The 19,748-nt window shown below is 34.6% G+C and overlaps 1 protein-coding gene and 1 pseudogene across 3 annotated transcripts in view; both read right to left on the minus strand.

Annotated features, from left to right (window-relative positions):
• Positions 1-19,748, minus strand: part of REV3L (REV3 like, DNA directed polymerase zeta catalytic subunit) — a 170,608-nt gene that overhangs the window by 48,162 nt on the left and 102,698 nt on the right. For all 3 annotated transcript variants that reach the window (XM_045844182.1, XM_045844183.1, XM_045844184.1), the window contains exons 14-19: positions 17,612-18,519; positions 15,742-15,821; positions 14,327-14,452; positions 6,891-7,083; positions 5,448-5,559; positions 1,836-1,951 (exon numbers count right to left, since the gene is read on the minus strand). In XM_045844182.1, coding sequence (XP_045700138.1) covers positions 1,836-1,951; positions 5,448-5,559; positions 6,891-7,083; positions 14,327-14,452; positions 15,742-15,821; positions 17,612-18,519 — 1,535 coding nt within the window. The remainder of the gene's footprint in view (positions 1-1,835; positions 1,952-5,447; positions 5,560-6,890; positions 7,084-14,326; positions 14,453-15,741; positions 15,822-17,611; positions 18,520-19,748) is intronic.
• Positions 6,355-6,532, minus strand: LOC123822321 (annotated as a pseudogene).

Genomic DNA, 19,748 nt, shown 5'->3' on the forward strand with positions numbered 1-19,748 from the left:
AGAAATTAAAATGTTTCTTGTATATAACACTGGGTATATACAAATGTTGCTGATTAGAGGTCCGGAATAGTAAACATATTTACCATATATTGAATAGCTATTATGTTCTAAGAACTGTACTAGGTTCAGTTCAGTTTGGTTCACGGGCTGTGAACCAAAGTGTCGCAGGTTCGATTCCCAGTCAGGGTACATGCCTGGGTTGCAGGCCATGACCCCCAGCAACCGCACATTGATGTTTCTCTCTCTCTCTCCCTCCCCCCGTCACTTCCCTCTCTAGAAATAAATAAATAAAATCTTTTAAAAAAGAGAACTGTACTAACATTATTTTATTTTAATACAGTCACTTTACTGTTAGCTTTTTATTTTGCACTGTAGTAAATTGTACTCAGAAATGTTTTATCTTGTCCCAGGTCATGTAGCAATGGAATCAGTATTCTACATCAGGGTTACCTGATCCAAAGATGATGTATGTACACATACCACCTCACTCTTCTTTCTTTATTTTAAAGAGAAAATATTTGAAAAAAACTTTTTCATTTAGCAAACATTTATATGATGTTTACTGTGTTCTCATGTTTTAAGTACTTCACAACTGTCCCAAGATAAGTTCTATTATTACCTCCATTTTACAGATTAACAATTTGAGGTATGGATAGGTGAAGTAACTTGCTTTACACCACATAGCTAGTTAGCTGTACAGCCACGATTAGGACCCACATAATCTTTCTCTAAAACCTGTGCTCTTTACTAAGCTGCCTCCCTCAGCAGGCCCTTTCTACTGTATTATGTTGCCTATAAAAATGGTTTTGCAGTGATTTTAGAAGAACACAAGCTTTCATTCACTCCTCTGATCTGAAGTTGTATCTTACCTGTTAAAACTAATTAAACTGTTAATGAGTGCATCTGAACATTCATGCTTCCTCTCCTGAAACCTATGCCAAATGAAATGTTGAAAAAATTGAGATATACCACTGTTCCTATTATTCAAGGGATACAGAAACAACAAAAAATTCATGCTATGAAAAAATGTAAAGTATCTCTGCCTTTTTATTCCAAGCCTTGGCAAAGCTCAAAAACATTTATTGTCCTTTTAGTATTTTAGCTTCAATTTTTCCCTTTAAATTTACCAAGTTAAGATATTTCACTGAAATCATAATCTCTCCCAGAAACTCTCTTGATTAGTTTTTTTTAAAATACCAATTCTGTATTTGGTCTTTTAGCCTCCTAAAAGTATATTCTACGTTGTCCTTGTCCAACATATGGGGAGTCTTTAAAATGAACCTCTTAAAAATTTTGTAGTTATATAAAAAAATATTTTTAAAGTATTTCATAAACTGTAATTTTGATATGACTCCCATTATTGCCCCCCTCTTAAATCAGAATCAGACTTTTGGGGAACAGCCCAAAATACAGAACCAGACAAGTAAAATTATAGTACATCAAGTCAAAAAATGTTATGTTCTTCATAAAGATTATGAAGGCTATTTCACAATATAGAATACTTGAGATGAGATGCTAGATGAAGGAAGCATGAAGAAAATGGGATACATGTATGATGAAAGTCATAAAAAATAAAAATCTATACACGTTATGAAAAATGACTAAAGGAAACAAGTAAATATATTAACAGTATATGTAGTAGTGAAACTGGGGTATTTTTTCCTTATTTTTCTTGATTTTTAAATTTTCTATAATGGAGTTTATGATATACATAGATTTACAAAATTTAGTCTTAAAAATTAGGCTAGAACAATAGTACTTTTAAACATCCTGTCTTTATTTTCTTTGTGATTTGCTCTGTAGCTGAACCATAAAACATTCACAATGCTACATACCTGGCACCCGAGATATCATCTGACATAAGTCAACACTTAGGGCAGCAGCCCTTTGTAAGAGGTAACCCCAGGAGTGCATCTGAATCTCATAACCTAGCAGAATATCAGGATCATACCTAAAGAAGGAATGAAAAAATTAAACAAGAGCCATACATTTAAACCTTTAAGTAGAAGAACTATTTCTTCATGACATAAAGGATAAAAATAAAAATCTATATTCTGTGTTTCTCAGAGGGGGATGGGATGATACAGCAGTACTCACAGAATTTGTATATAGGAAGGAATGGGGCAATCAGAGCTCTTGATTTGAAGCTGCTCTTATAAAGCAAGCACAGTTTTTACTTAGACTATATTTATTTGATGACTTGGGAAAGAGATTGATAGAAACTGGGGTGGGATGGAGGAGTCACCACTGAAGTATGAGAGCGAGGGTATGGCTGATAACGTAATGCGGGAAGGGGCAGGGTGAATGAAATGTAAGGGCATTTGTGGATAGTGTACTTTGAAAAGATTCCCCGCCTTTCCTTCCAGGGTCATTCTGTTGCCACTTCTCCACCTCTCTAACCTATATTGTCCTTGAAGAGTTTTAATGCTGAGAAAACTGGAGCTCCTATCACATCCATTTCTAAAGCACAGGTACAACATGAAGAGAATGTCAGATTACAGAGCCCTTCTGTTACAACTCTTATTTTTTTTTAAACATATTCTTTTTTAAGATTTTATTTATTTATTTCTAGAGAGGGAAGGGAGGGAGATAGAGAGAGAGAAACATCAATGTGCGGTTGCTGGGGGTTATGGCCTGCAACCCAGGCATGTACCCTGGCTGGGAATCGAACCTGGGACACTTTGGTTCCCAGCCCAAATGTAAGGGCATGCCTGGGGCGCACAACTCTTATAAAGACAGTTATTTCTGATTTCTTCATCTGAATTTCTTGGATTTAGGAAACATCTTGTTATTACAATAATTATTCTAGTCAGCTACTTGTTCTGTTGGGGCAACTAACAGATAACAGAGCTGGTTAAGAACACATATTTTTTGATAATGAATCAGTAAACACATCCTTGGGTGAAGATTTTTTAAAAGTTGTCTGTTTTATAAACTGCTACTGGTTGGAGATAATGGCTGAAAAACAAAAAAAAGTTGGCCTATGCTTCTTTTACTGGACTTATTAAATAGATTTTGTTCTTTTAAAATTATTTCATTGTTTCAATATTTTTCAGCTTTATTACATATGTTTACTTTTTGACCTGGAGGCTGTTTAGTTTTGAGACCCTTAAAGATGATAAAACATTTGTTTCAAGTTCAAAATTCCCAGGATTCTATATTTCTTCTGTGGAAACATTTGGTGACAATAACAAAATCCTGGTAACTTGTTTTTTAATTTTTGTGAATTTTATTCAGTCTATCGGGTTTTCTGGAAGTTAGAGAAAAGAAGAAGGTTGGGTACAGAAGATTAGTGGTGAAGAAAAAAAAACACCTGTGGAGAAAATGAAAGCAGCAAAAACATGAAAATGATTTTGCTTAGGCAAAAATTATTTGCTTAGGCAAAATGAACTATTTCACAACTAATATTTATTTTAAATAACCCACTGACATCTGCACAGATGAGGGCTGAGGGGGCTCTGACTAGGGCACTGGTAATAGGCACGGAGAGAAAGAAATTATCTTGGAAAATAACAAATTAAGTGGATAAAATACACTGGATGGATGTAGGGAAAAGAAAAAGGGAGGAATCAAAGCTTATATTTAAATTAGGGAGACTGGGAAAATGAAAAATTATTAACAGTTCAAGGAAATATAGAAAGACACAAATGACTGTGACAAGATGATAATGGATTTGGTTTTACTTGTTTACTATTACTTTATACTACTTTGTGTTTGCCACCAGAGAAGGTAAATATTAAGAATGAAAAAATAAAGATAATAAAATTCTGTGAGTATGCATGTATGTTTTGTTCAATTTGATATTTAGCATCCAGCACTATACATTATACACAGAGTTAACATTTAAGTATTGACCAGGCTAAGAGTTTCATGTACATTATCTCACTTAATTCTCATGTCTATTACCCATTTCACAGATGTGGAAACTAAAACTTAGATACATTTTTGCAGGATACAAAAATACAGAGGCGGCTGACTTCAAAGCCTAAGCTTTTAACAAAGCCTGTATTGTGGAGGTACTCAACACAGGGGGTATAAAAATGAAATAAGCACTTAGGGGGTTGTTTGGACTAATATAGACAGAACATTTCAGAATTAAAATGTTGATATATAAGGATTTTCTTCTCTTTAATTACACGATTTTTTAGAGTAAGCACCAAAAGTTAGTTTTATTTTGCTTACTGCATTTTTTCTTAATGACTAGTATAATTCATGTTATAGATATTTAAGAAAATACTACACTTGCAAATGATTGACATAATTCTCCATGTTGGCAGGTAATCCTGTTGCTAGGAATATACCTAACAAGGAGAAGACAAGAGTACAAAGCACAGGGACATTACTGGCTCTGTGCTGGCATACAAAATGATATTGGCTGAAACTTTATATTTTCCTTTTGCTAAGCTGCTTGAAGAAATAAAAGTGTGGGCAGGAAGGCATCTGACATGTTAATGACAACCTCTGGAAGAGATAAAGGGCAGGACAGACAACGGCAATACTCACGGTTAAGAACCCATCCAGTCATCAGTGCTATAAACACTAAGAATACATTTTTCCCTCCCTAAGTAGTGGGTAGTGGGCACATAATTTTTGATGCTCTGACATTTAATTAAAAAAAAACAACACATTCTAGTTTTCAAAATGGTTTATGTTAACCTATTTTGGATTCAATCAGATGTTAAGTGTGTAGAATATCATCCTGATGATCTTTAATGCAGAAGACTGTCTCAGTTTTACTAAATTTTACAAGAGTTCAACCACAGAGAGGATTAAGTATAATATAATGCTCAAAGGCAGCTTTTATCCACACATCAGGATTCAAAGAGTATTTTCTAGCCTAATTTAGGCATTTAAAACCTAAGGCTAGCAATGAGAAGAAATCTTAAGTTTCTAGAAAAGTGAAGCATTTAATAAGAGAGTCCATGGCTACCCAGAGTAATACTCTTGAGAAAATGCAAAAGAGCCATTTAATTATTTTCTTTTTAAATTAAATTTATGAACAGATTAAATCCAAAGCTTTTTGGAAATATTGGTTTAAGACTTAGAAAACATTTTTTTTTTAGGAAAAATAAAAAGTTTATTGGAATGGTGGCTGACCTCCAAGATAGATGCCTATTTAATGAATAAATTCAGTACAGTTCCCCATTATTTCACCATTACAAATAAAGCATGCTAATATCCAACTGGGAAAGCTAGAGGCTAAGCTAATACTTCTCTTTCACGGAACTGACAATCTTGAGAATAAAATATTCTTTTTCCTATCCCTAACCTGATGGAGGTAATGGGAGGTCAGGACAAAATCTTTCCAGGGATAACACTATTTTCAAGAGCAACATCAAGGGATTCTCTTTCCTTTTTCGACCTCCATCTATAATATATTAATCAGCAACAGTACAAAGGGATTCTCTGAACAAAACGGGAAAAAATCAGAAAATACAAAATGGTACCTCTTTATTATATCTGCAATTTCTTGAAAAAGTGCCTTCTCATCAGCAGCATAGGTAACTTCTAGTCTTGTAATTCCAGACCTAATAAGTAATGGGGTCTGATATCTGATATCTAAGAAATAAACAAAATGTTTATTATATATAATTGTGTAAGTAATACTACTCCTTACTTTTGAGTAAATTATGCTACTGAAATACTTCAAATTAAGAGAGCATTCCCCAAAGTAAATATATAATTACCTCAATTTCTTGAAATCTTTAAGAAAATTAAAAATTTCAATTTCCTATGTTGTTATATTCCTGAAAAGTTTACATTCACAAAATTCCCCATATAATGTGTCACTCGAAAAGAAATTTTATTACTTCATTTCTGTCTTTACTCTTCCTACAGGAAGAGCTTTGCTTAACAGAGAATATTTTAGTCAGTGGTATGCTGGAAAATGTTTACACCACCTCTGGCAGGGGGAGCCCTGATTGGTAGTGCTTGCCTATTTCCATGATATAAAGACTTCCACTGCGGCTGATTTCAAGTGACCAATGTGACATCAACTAGATAAGAATAATTCATGAAAATGTCATGAAAAAATTCATGGGAAAAAAAAAAAGCCATGATTGCTTCTCAGCCTTTTGGCTAAAATCAAGTGTAAAAGCCATGAAACATTCATTGGCTTGTGAGCATATACAAATCAGCTCAAGCACACTATTGATTAAACTGCAAGTTCCTATATAGTTTTGTTCTGTGCTAAGACCTCCTTCTATGGTGTACTATATAAGGAACCTCTGAACCAGAAGTGTATGTATTTAGGGAGAGATATAAGCAAAATTAGACTATATCTTAAAAGTATCTTATAAACCATTAAGTCATACTGTAATAGTAACTACTACTTCTTCTTTTTTTTTTTAAAGAAGAGAGCACAAACGCAGCCCACCCCCACTACAAATTCCCCCACTACCACAAATTATGCAGTCGAGCTCCCCACATTTGGGGAAATTGCAGGGGTCAGCACATCCAGAGTGCAATGGATAAGCCTCGCCCTGGGAAAACCCCCTTTGGGATTATGGTATCCCCCCTGCCAGGTAAGTACATATGTAATAGTAACTTCTCAAAGCAAACAGAAACTGTATTAGCAGCAAAGAGACACATAATCATTTGGTTTCAGTATCAACGATTAGTATTTTATAAAATTATATTTATAAAAAACTATATATCCGAATTGCAAAATTTTATTAAAGTCTTTATATTGTATTGCTTCTGACAATTATTTAAGTAAGAATAATAAATCTTGGACAAAGTGGTACACAAGACTTCCTACCCCCGCATCTCAGCAATTTAGAAAGAAATTCCTTACACTTGCTTGGTTTAAATCTCCAGCACAGAGATGGCCCCATTTAAAGGTTCATCCTAGGGCATGTAGGCATAAAACTAACAGAAATGAACACTACCTTGACTGGAGACTGTCTTGTCTTTATCAATCACTATCACACCCGTGAGTTCTGTTTTGTCCGTATCTGGTAGTGGAGTATCAGATGAGATGCAGTAGAACAGAGCACAGATTGGGTCAAATTCAGGATCTGGTTCTAAGTCTCGTCTAGTTCGAGCATGTAACTCCACACTGATTAGGGTAAGATTTTGTATCTATAAAAAGAAATTAAAATATGTTTTAAAACACTTTTATGCTGAAAAAAGTATGTTTCACTGACTCCAAGTAAATATGTAAGTAAAATTACAGAAAAAATGGCTGCAAAGGACACAGCTATAGTTTAATACTCTACCGATTAAGATTTTACTTCTAACATTAAATTCAATCAATTCATATTTTTGTAGTAGAAAATCTACTTATATGGTAATTTTCAATGTTACTATATATTTAAAACTATTTGTTTAAAATACAGGCAGTGCCACTCAATTTTCTCAATTCCTGTTTGAATGACTTGTCTAAGTGGTTGTATTGGGTTGACCAAAAGTCCATTCAGTTTTTTCGGTAAAGACACATTTTTCATTTTCACCAATAACTTTATTGATCTGGATACTTTGAGTATGTTGGCTATCTCTCCTGTGGTTTAACACTGATTGTTCTCAATTAATGTCTCTATTTGATTGCTATCATCTTGAACTGGTCTACCCAATCACAAAGCACTGTTCAGCAAGAAACCTCTAGCACGAAACTTTGCAAAACACTTCTGACATGTTCGATCGGTCACAGCAGCTTCTCCATACCCTGCACAAATCTTTTTTTGTGTTTCAGTTGCATTTTTACTTTTCCAGAAGTAATAAAGCATAATGTCACATACTTTCTTCCATCTTCAATATTAAAATGGCTGCACAAAAATTCACCAATTTTAATGTTTCTTTTTAAATGCACTCTGATATGACAGCTGTCACAATACAATCTAACAAAATTGTTTCGAATGAAGTTATAGACAACCAAGTGCTATTAGAGCCATCTTATGGAAAAAAAAAAACAAAAAACTTTTGGCCAACCCAATATATTTCAAGCCAAAGTTTGTTACCTTTTACTTTCTACCTAGTTAACTATAGTTTAAACTAGAAAAAGAGATCCTAAATTTTGAAGCTCATAACTACTTGAGGGTACTTAAATGTAAGCCTTTTATATGTACTAGGCAGATTGTTAGTTTTTCCTGAAAAAAAACAAAACAAAACAAAAAACAACAACAACAACAACAACAAAAAACCAAACTGTAAGAATTGCATGGTATCAAATACACAATCACTGGATTTTTGCCCATGCACATTTTCTCTCTGACACATAAGGCAAGAAATGTAGTATTTTTCATTTTAAACTTATTTTCCTATGCTAATAAAAACTTTCCTTAACTGTAATCTCCTTAGTTCTCTTTCTAAAATCAAGACACAGTAGTAAAAACTCTAGGTAAGAAAAACAAAATATGATTAAAGCTGGAATTACAGCCATCACTGTACCAGCAAGGCACATCTATCTGGCAATGGAAAATAGTAGACTACCATTAAAATACTGGTAATTATTCAGATCTTATATATTTAATAAAGGCTTTGTATCTTTGTATTTTGCATGCTAATAGTTGAAGAAACACAAATGAAAGGTTCTCACTAGTGATGGAAATAAAATTTGGTAAATCTCTTTAGTAAAATCCCTTTAATATGTATTTAGAAATACATATTAAAGTTAAAAATGGACATATTCTTTGATGCAGCAATTCTACTGAGAATATATCCTGCAGCTATATCCATACTTTTAGCCAAATTATGTGCACAAGAATGTTCACTAAAGATTATAATATTCCTTGTCTTTTATGAGCTATAAGAGACTAACAACCTAAATGTCTTATCAGTTGGGAACTGGTTTCATAAATTATGTGGTATCCATAAAGACCCCACATAATGGAAAAATCTGTAACCCTTAAAATTTTCTAACGAATGAGCCAAATCTGGAAAAGGCATTTGGGCTGGACAAGATGGTGGTATAAGTAAACATGGATCACCTCCTCATACAACCATCATATCAGAATTACAACAGCTAAAGGATAGCCATCAGAAATTGAGCTGAATAGAAATTCTACAACTATGGAATTAAAGAAGAAAGAAACTATGGAATTAAGGGAGAAACCATATCGAGACTGGTAGGAGGGGCAGAGATGTGGAACAGGTGGATAAGTATCAGGAGAGATATCTGAGGAGCAAAGAGTGTGCCATTCCCACACCAGACCCCCCCAACCCAGGTTTTTCCAGTGCCAGGAAGAAAAGTCTCCATAATTTCTGGCTGTAGAAACCAGTGGGGATTGAGGCTATGGAGACAGAAACTTCTGGAGTCTCAAGCAGTTCCTCTTTAAGGGTCTGCATATGCACTTACTCAGACTCACTCCCTCAGAGCTCCAGCATGGGGGTAGCATATTGAAAGGCATCAGAGACATACAGGGATGAACCGAATTGTTCAGCTTCAGGGAGAGATCTGGGGGCAGCTTTCTTCCAGACAGAAGCACTGGCAGAGGCCATTTTTCGTTTTCTGAGCCCTCCCCACACAGAGCCATAGAGCCAGCAAGCAGGCACCATATCTAAGACTCCATTAACTTCACTCACACTGTTTGTCCCACCCTGGTTATTCTATGAAGCCCTCCCGCACTCAGCTTTCAGACCCACCCAGACTGTTTCCAGTACCTTTCCATACAAATGACTTGTCTTGGCCCATGCTTCAGATTCTCCCAAATTCTCTCAAACAAGCAACATCTCGCTTCAGTGAGCCCCATACCCCTCTGTAAGTGGCCCCAGCACCAGCTTTAGCAGCAGCCAGCTTTAGTTCACTGCATGGACTTGCATAGGTATTTCCAAGCCCAGCACAAGCAGCAGCCATCTGTAGATCGCTTTGTGGCTTATGCTGTGTTACTCCAGAAAGAACATAGTTGGGGTCTCAACTACAAGAAGGGCGTGTACTAGCCCACATGAAGGGTGAACCTTTAGTAACTAGCTTGGGTAAAAAGGGAGGCTGTGCTGCTGCACCCTATAGGACACGTACTGTACTAGGCTACTCTACCAAGCCTGGGAGAGGTAGCAGCTCTTCCTAATACATAGAAACAAACACAGGGAGGCTGCCAAAACGAGGAGACAAAGAAATATGGCCCAGATGAAATAACAGAACAAACTCTAGAAAAAGAACTAAACAAAATGTAGAAGAACAATCTACTATACGTAGAGTTCAAAACACTGGTTATAAGGATTCTCAAGGAACTTAGTGAGGATCACAATAGCATTTAAAAAAAAACAACAACCCAGTCAGAAACAAAGAATGCACTAATTGAAATAAAGAACAATTTACACAGGGAATCAACAGTAGAGTGGATGAAGCCATGAATCAAATCAGCGATGTGGACTATAACGAAGCAATAAACAACTAATCAGGACAGCAAGAAGAAAAAACAATCCCCCCAAAAATGAAGATAGCGTAAGGAGCCTCTGGGGCAACTTCAAGCATACCAACACTGGCATCATGGGGTGCCAGAAGGCAAAGAGAGAGTGAGCAAGAAATTGGAAACCCATTTAAAAGAATAATGACAAAAACTTCCTTAATTTGGTGAAGGAAATAGACATGAGAGTCCAGGAAGCACAGGGTCTCCCAAACAAGATGGATGCAAAGAGGCCCACACCAAGACACATCATAATTAAAATGCCAAAGGTTAAAGATAAGGAGAGAATCTTAAAAGCTGCAAGAGAAAAGCAGTTAGTTACCTACAAAGGAGTTCCCATAAGACCATAAGCTGATTTCTGAAAATAAACTTTGCAGGCAAGAAGTATCCAAGGGACTGGCAAGAAGTATCCAAAGTGATAATAAACAAGGACCTACATCCAAGATTACTCTATCCAGCAAAGCTGTCATTTAGAATGGAAGGGCAGATAAAGTGCTTCCCAGGCAAGGTAAAGCTAAAGGAGTTGTTCATCACCACCAAATTGGTATTATCTAAAATGTTAAATGCACTTATTTAAGAATAAGATTAAAAGTATGAACATTAAAGTGGCAACAAATTCACAACTATCAACAGTTGTCTCTAAAAAAAACTAAACAAATAGGCAGAACAGAAACAGAATCGCAGATATGGAGATCATTTGGAGAGTTATCAGTTGGTAGGGAGAAGGGGGAGGAAGGGGGAAAAGGTGGAAAGATTAAGTACAGATTGCTAGGTACAGAATAGACAGGGGATGTTAGGAACAGTATAGGAAATAAAGAAGCCAAAGAACTTACATATATGACCCATGGACATGAACTAAGTGGGGCGATTGCTGAGGGGAATGGGGGTACTGGGTGGATGGGACGCAAAGGGGGAAAATTGGAACTGTAATAATATAATCAATAAAACATATTAAAGAAGAAATATGTTGCTGTTTCTATTTTTTAAAAAAACCCAAATAAAGATTAGAAAAAAATCAAACCATTAGAGGGTAGCCCAGAGACAGAACTTTTAAATGTATACCCTTCAGAATTATTTTTTCTTTTTTAATAGTAAGCATGCATTAATTTAGCATATACAAACATGTAAAATAGAAAAACTCTCCTTAAACTCAAACAAAACAAAACCAAAAGCCCCAACTTAATTAGAAAAAGATGAACATGTGGAACGTCTATAAAGAAGACTGAAGAGTTTTATAACTCTTCTTTTATAAAGAAGACAAAAGAGTGTTATTTATTCATTTATTTACTAGGCCAAATTTCACAGTCAGATTTTGCCTTTCTATCCCTTGATATAAAATGCGTTATGGACTTAGGGTTTTTTTTTTTTTTAAAGCAAACATATGGAAAGAAGTGACTGAGGGAGATTTATTGAGTGTATATAGGCAAGAGCTAAGGACAGGGGGCAAGAAATTAACCCTTTTCTTCTGCATTGAGTACTTATTTAAATCCTAATCCAAGGATATGTTTATTGGTTTTTGAGAGTGAGGAAGAGTTGGGGGAGAGAGGGAGAAACATCTTATGTGAGAAACAGCGATCAGCTCCCTCTCTTAGGCACCCTGACCCCGGGGATCAAACCTGTAATCTCTGTTATATGCCCTGATGGGGAATTAAACCTGCAACCTTCTGGTATATGGGACAATATTCCAACCAAGTAAGCCACCTGGCCAGGGCCTGCATCGAGTATTTATATGCAGAAGAGAGAGATTAGCCCAGGGTAATGGGAAACAGAATAAAAATGCTAGGGCACAAATTCCTAGAAAAGGAACAGAACGCAGTGTAGAGATTTTTGGGGTTCATTCCTAATATGACCACCAGGTGGCTGTTTGGAGTGTGCCTTGAAATTAACAAAGCCTGTGTTGGGAAGAAGCTATACGCAACCTGTCAGAATCTCTGAAGTGATTTTAACATCAAGAAGGCTCATGATTCTGAAATGGAGTTATGAAGGATACAGTAGCCATATAAAAGGAAATACAGGTTTTTCAAGTAATAAAAGTTATGAAATTTAACAAGTCTTTTTGCTAATAAGGTCTATCCAATTTGTTTTAAATAAATGAAAATACATTTTTAACAAAGTATTTTAATTTTCTAATTTTGGGTCTATACTTGATGAAAGATGTATTTCTGAGTTTACGAATTTATTAATAAATTATTGATTTATTATCAATAATTCAGGGGATAATACTGGGCTAGGTATAAAGCAGGAACTAAATGAATGCTGTTGAATGAAAAAATGTACAAATAAATATTTAGCAAGTTAGACTATATTACAATTTAATTTAAAAAATATACAATTCTTAGTTAAAATTTAGGGTAAAATGAGGACAATATTTAAATTTTTTCTTAGTTTATGCTTATGCAATCCTTAGAATGGTTTAAGACAGAATTGACTTCACAACAAAAAAACAAAACATGAAAAACCAAATTCTCTGCTCTCAGGGCAAAGATATAAAACAACGTTATAAACCAGCATTTTCCAACAGAAATACAATGAAAAGTCATATACATAATTTTAAATTTTCTAGTAGTTACATCAGGGGTGTCAAACTCATTTTCACTGGGGGCCACATCAGCCTCATGGTTGCCTTCAAAGGGCCAAATGTCATTTTAGGACTGTATAAATGTAACTACTCCTTAACAGTTAAGCGAGAGCTCAGTGCTGCCACCAGACAGAAACAAGGTGCTGGACCAGATAAAACAAAGCAGAGGGCTGGATTCAGCCTGCGGGCTTTGTGTTTGCCACCTGTGAGTTATAAGTTTAAAAAGTAAAACTAGGTTAAATTAATTTAGAAATATTTTCATTAATTCAATAAATCCAAAATATTACTTTTTAACATGTCATCAATATAAATGGTTATGAATGAGATTTTACACTCTTTTTTCTATTAAGTCTTCAAAATTAGTGTGCATTTTACATTCATAGCACATCTCACTGTGGATGCCAAATTTTTATGGAAATACTTGATCTGTATTTAGGTATCATAAAATTTACAGCTGAAAAAGTGGTTTACATGCCTAAATTTAAAAAATTTAAAATTCAGTCCCTAGACACATAAGCCAAATGTTAAGTTCTCAATAGTCACATTGGTAGTGGTCATATTGATACCTCAGGTATAAACAATAAAAAATACTCTAATTTCCACCTATTGCCAGTCAGATACATGCTCTTGAGTTGTTTTCTCTAACAGAGATAAATTTACAGTGACTCACAAATACTCTCCAGTCCATCATGTGACTGACTGATGGACATTTTAAAGACAAATTCTTAGTCTTTGGCATATGGTCTGTGTAGTGAAGGTAACTGGTTTATATAAAGATTATGTGAACAAATGAACTGTAGCAAGCACTAACCCACTGAGCCAACTAAATAGAAAATACAAGTAAATATTTGGAATGGGATATAACATCCTAATATAACAATTCAGAATAAGATTTTTTCCAATACTTAAAAAATTTTCCTTTTTAAAAAAAGATTTTGTTTTTAGAGACAGGGGAAGAGAGGGAGACAGAGAAGGAGGGAAACACTGATCGGTTGTGTATCATACCCCCCAACTGGGGATCTGGCCTGCAACCCAGGTGTGCGTCCGGACTGGAAATTGAACTGGCAACCTTTTGGTTTGCAGGGTGATGCTCAATCCACTGAGCCACACCAGTCAGGACAAAACCATTTTCTAACTTTAGTTTCTACAAACTAAATTTCAGTTATAAGATTTGTAAAAACTGTGAAACCACAAAGTGGACTCAATAATCAATGTTTGCTTTAGAAGTTTCTCTTAGTTTATACAAATATATGAATATATAAAATGGTAAAAATTGTAAGAACAGAATGATTAACAGGTATAGAAATCAATGTTTTACCCACTCAGTAAAAAATTCCCATTCCTATTCCACAGCACAAAACATAGGAGTTAAACAGTGTATGTGTCCTTACTGTTGCAATTTTACCTCATGTAAAGCTTTTGCTTCTTGTAAGTTTTGTATGCTGACTTTGAAACCGTAAGTATTGTTTAAGGATGGTCCATCAATCTGAGAACCTTCTTTCTTTGGGGTATTTACTGGTGCAAATTGATTCTATTAAAAAAAAAAAAACATAGCCAGAAAAAAAATAAATGAGCAATCATTTTCTTTGTTTTGATTACTTATTCCTACTTAAATAATATGCTTTATGTGTTTAGTAATACATGATAAACTAATATTTCTTTATATCTAAAAAGAAACCATAAGTATTTTATTAACATTCTTTTCATGCTAGTAATTCAAGATACCAGAACTAGATATATGTAAAATAGCTGATATAATCTGTAAGCAAACCATATGTTGATCTTTGAATTTACAAACCTCAACTACTGAAAATAATAGTCTTGTAGAGACTTGACATTTATACCACATGAACATTTATCTTGACCTTTACTGGAAATACGACAATCAAGCAGTAAGTTTGGCTAAAATATAAAAAAGGTTTGAAATTTTCGATTTGTCTTATACCCTGATACAAGATATGTTTGAAAGATGAGTTAAAACATAAATAATCTTCAAGGGTTTAGAAAGAATCGAATCTTCCTATTTTTTAAAAAATATTTCTTCTGATTTCCAAATCCATTAACTATTTATATTCACAACATACTGGTAATTGTTTTTAATATAAATAGCTTGTAATTCAACAATACTACTTTAATTAGAAAAGTTTTAAAAAAGTATTTATAATCTCAAAATAGAAATACTAAAATATATTTTATGTAATTCATGATATTTATGAGAAGTGGATAATATGGAAGTGATTTATATCATATATTTCCAAGGATACAAGTCTAATGTATACTTTTTTTCACACAACCATATATTTGAAGTTTTACCATATTTTTAGTATTTGAATAAAGATACTTATGATTTTTCAGACTTTCAATGGTATTGTTGTTTCTTTTATTATTTAGTAACATAAACTGAAAAAATCAATAATGTTATTTGAGAAAAAAGTAATAAACCAAGAAAAAGGATATATTTTTGGTGGGATCAAAAATCACTTACTTGAGCTCTGCTGTCATTGGATTGTTCTGATTTTGCCAGTAATCAGTTAATGTATTTGTATCCTCATAATCCACATTTTGGCTATCATATTCACTTTCTCTGTAATATTTGTATTTACATATAAGAATCTTTTAGATCCCAACAATAACAACAAAAAAACTAAAAAAAAAAAAAATAGGCAATTTCTTGTTGTCTCAAAGACATGTAAATAAAATGATGCAAAAATATATTAAAATTTTTTAAAAATTGAGACACAAAGTTATCAATTATCTAACTGAAATCTAAGAATCAGAATGGATCTTCCACTGATCGTTAAATATGTTTAGCATAGTTACCTTTGCTTGTGTTAAGAAAACTCTTCTACGAGTGTCAGTATTATTTCCTTTCTTATGACTCAATTTCTGGGTTTTTGGTTCTGTAAAAAGAAATTTCATATTTAATATATATATCAAAATTACATGCTTCCATTAAAATTTTTTTTGTTGTTCTAAATTAGTATTATCCTATAAATTCCCTCCAAAGACTTAAGTAAAACTAATTCAATCTTCTGATCCCCACCAAAATAACTTAAAATTTTTATATATTTAGATAAAAAGATTTAGATATTAGTTTATTCCTTAGTCATTAACTTAGAGAATAATTTAATTCACTTATTTACTTATTTATCATGATGAAGAAAAGACACAGTCTATATCCTCATGGGGTCTAGGGAGAATCAAACGTTCATTAAATACATACACAGAAATAAAAATTTAACTGGGGTAAACACAACAAAAGAGAATATAATTGGAAATTTTTATATATGAAGGAGGCTTTTTGAGCCAAAATACAAAGATGAAACAGTATTAAGTAGGCATAGCATGGAGATTTTCCCCAATTACAGAGCAAAAGACCTAGAAATTGCTAAGGGTAGATAAGATGGCTATGATAGAAGACCAGGTGAGAGATGATGACAGCTTGGCCTAAGGTTATGGTGGTAGCAGTAGAGGTAGAGAGAGTGGTGTAATTTAGGAAACTAAGAGGTTACAGGACTTGGTAATGGACTAGAAACTGGAGGATGGATGACAGTGAGGGAACTGGGTAGGTGTTACAAATAAATCCCATGTTCCTGACTTGTGGAACTCAGTGACAGAGAGATGGTGGTACTATTCACTGAAATGAGGAAAACTGAAAGGATCTTGATGTGTGGGCATGCATATTAGGTGCCAGGCACCTAATGTGTACATTAGGTAAATGTGTACAGTGAGATCACGCACTGACTCATAAATACTGACCTTGTGGTGCCTTTGAGTGTTCAAGTAGAATTGCCAAATAGGCAGTTGGATATATTTTGAAACTTAAGAGAGTTCCGAATGAAAATTTAAATTTGTGAGTTATCTGTAATAATTTTGTGGGTAGCAATTAGATAATTTAGGGAGAGAATATAAAGTAACAGTAAAGAAAGCTTAAGGCTAAGCCTTAATAAATCCCATCATTTAGGTAGTAACTGAAAATGTGAGATAAACTTCAGTGGAAGGCAAGTGGGAAGAGAGGAGTATGTGAAAAGCTAAGGGGAGGAAAAGCTCCAAGGAGGAAGGTGTGGTCAATCGGATGATGGCTGCTTACAGGGTATGAGACAGGATGAAACCATCCATAGGCTTTAGCTACATGAAGGTTGAGAGTCTTTGCAAGGGTCATACTGGTGAAATTATGGGGGCGGAATCCAGCTAAATAAAGTAGGTAGAAAAATGAATATGAGGTAAAGAAATGGAATTGTCAAATTAAAGAAATCTAAAAAATGTGGCTTCAAGGAGAGAAAAAAAGAGTAGAAGCTGACAGGTCTAAGGTCAAAACAGTTGTTTGGCTTTGTTTCTATTTGAAGGGTGGGAGAGACTTGGGTATATATTAATGGGAAAACGAAATGGGAAAGAAGGGCAATGGGAAAAATCAAGCTGAGAAGGAGGTAGGGTTTGTTAGAAGGCTCCTATGGTTCACCAAGAAGCAAGAATATAGGATGAAAGCATATGTAAATACATTTCACATATGCTTTCAAAGCAAAGTTTCCATGTGATGATGTCTTTCAAAGATGTGATAAACAATACTCTTATTAACTGAGCTAAAATTTCATTTAAAAAGCCCTAATTTTCATTAACATAATCTAATATTATTTTCATTTTTAATCTTTGCAGAACAATTATGAAGTCTTTCTGTTATTTATAAACTTACCTGTTGATAAAGGGCTAAGGCCAGTTGCTTCAGGAAGTCTTTCCAGAAGTTTTCTTTGTATGATTGGTGTACTATGAAGGCACAGTGGCTCACATATCCCCGTTTTTGCCCTAACATTAATTGGAGATATCACTAGAGGCTCCTGAGGCTCATTGCAGGGGCTTTTCTGTATATCATCTTTTACTTTTAAGAAGTTTTCAACAGTCAGAGAACATAGTTCCTCTTCTGGTGATAAGGGTCTGTCATCTCCATTTAATATTTTGGAATCTGGGGATGTGGCTTGTTGCCAAGGCGGAATTACTGGAGAATCAGGGGAGCTGTAACTAGCATAATAGTCATCATCATCTTCATCTTTCTCAGGATCATTTGCAGAAACAACTGGTGGCAGCATCTGACTTTCACTCGCAGTTTGACTGCATCCTGTGGTTGGAACTTGTAAAGCAATCTGAAAATTATGAACATCGTCCTTGGTATGTGCTGTAGTAGGGTGTATATGGGGAGTTGTATCCATTTTTGGAGGCACTGCAGGTTTGTCATCTGGGTTAACTGAAGAGCTGAAGTTCTCAGCAGATTTTACAACTCCAGCTGGCTCGGTTTTAGACAGTTTCTTGGAACGTTCGTATTCTTCTTTGGCTTGAAGCCATACTTGAACCAGTTGTCGACTTGGGGCACATTTACAAGGCATAATCACAATTTTTTTATCTTCAACCATTTTATGGCTATTACTTGACCCTTTATTGACAAATGCTTGGCCACTGCGAAGGGGTGACCCTGGTCTTGGGTTTTGAGTCATTGCTGAGAATGCTGTTTTCCACAAACGAAGTCCTTCCAAGGAAAAGTCCCCCTCAAACTCAGCTAGATCATTTGGAAGTCGAGTTTCTACCATGAGAAGCCGTCCGCCGATCTCCCTATAAAACAACATATTTTAGAACAACTGTTTTGTCTCACAGAGCAATTACTAAAATATTTAACTTTCTACCCTAGAAAGTTTTCAACTCCCTTTTAAAGTCTTAAAAATGCCCAACTCTTTCCTCCCTTTCCACACCTCCCTACATACACAAACTTTATGCAGGTATACTTATCTTTAGTTTCAATATGCTTTTCCTTACAGGTATATGGCTACTAAATTAATTTCCTTAGGAAAATCATTATTAATACCAGGGAAAAAAAGCCTTTTTGTTTGTTTTAAGTGCCCACAAAGGTTTCTTTTTTTCACGGAGGTAGGACAAAGTCATTGGATGCCTTTCCTCTTATTTTCAGTAACTTTCCATTGTCACCATATATACATAAAAACTGTGGAAGAATTTGTCATCAGATACTATATCCCTGGATTTTATCTATAGCCTCTTTCTACATTCTCTAGTGTCTACAGTTTAGCAAAGGCAGTTGGTTCAAACAAATCATTGAGCCTGACACTTGCCCCCGCCATTCCCTCAAACTTAAAAATAAAATCACTTACAATTGAGGTAAATTACCATAATTCTTTCTCCTCTTTACAAGGCAAAGTTTAACACTTAGAAGTGTTACATTGTAACACTAAGTTGTTTTTTTTAAAGTTGGCAGAGACCAGAGAATGCATAGGTTAAATGTATGTGTATATGGGGAATCACTAATTAAAAGGTAGCCCAATTTAGTTTCCAATAATCATAAATATTAAGATAAACCTCTCCATTTTTCTAACAAATCCATTGGTAATATTCCTGCCTTCTATAGCAGCATAAAAGAAGTCTTTGTTTTCCTCTTTGTGGGAAGTGTTTCACTGATATGAAGATACTTCTTAGTTTTTTTCTAATTACTTCTCTTTGGGCATGGTTTCCCAAATGTCTGGTCATTCTCTAGACAAAACTCAATGAACTGGATTCATTTTTTTTTCTGATTTGGCATTGAAGAAGGAACATCAGGGTTACTATAGTTCCTTTTCCCCTTTATATGGGAAGATTTTGGTCCTTACTAGTTAACTCTAGGTGCAACCATTCATCTAGTCTGTGAATTTTCTTAGTAAGTCCACAATTATGAATTGTTTTCACAATGATATCCTACTTATGTAACCAGGATCTAGCATCTTCCTTGAACCCACCTCCCAGCTAAGTGAAAAATTAAAAGCAGAATTATTGCTATTGAAGGAATTGAATACCTA

The sequence above is a fragment of the Phyllostomus hastatus genome, unplaced genomic scaffold (assembly GCF_019186645.2).
Source record: "Phyllostomus hastatus isolate PE091 unplaced genomic scaffold, TTU_PhHast_1.1 phas_contig_40, whole genome shotgun sequence".
NCBI lineage: Eukaryota > Metazoa > Chordata > Mammalia > Chiroptera > Phyllostomidae > Phyllostomus > Phyllostomus hastatus.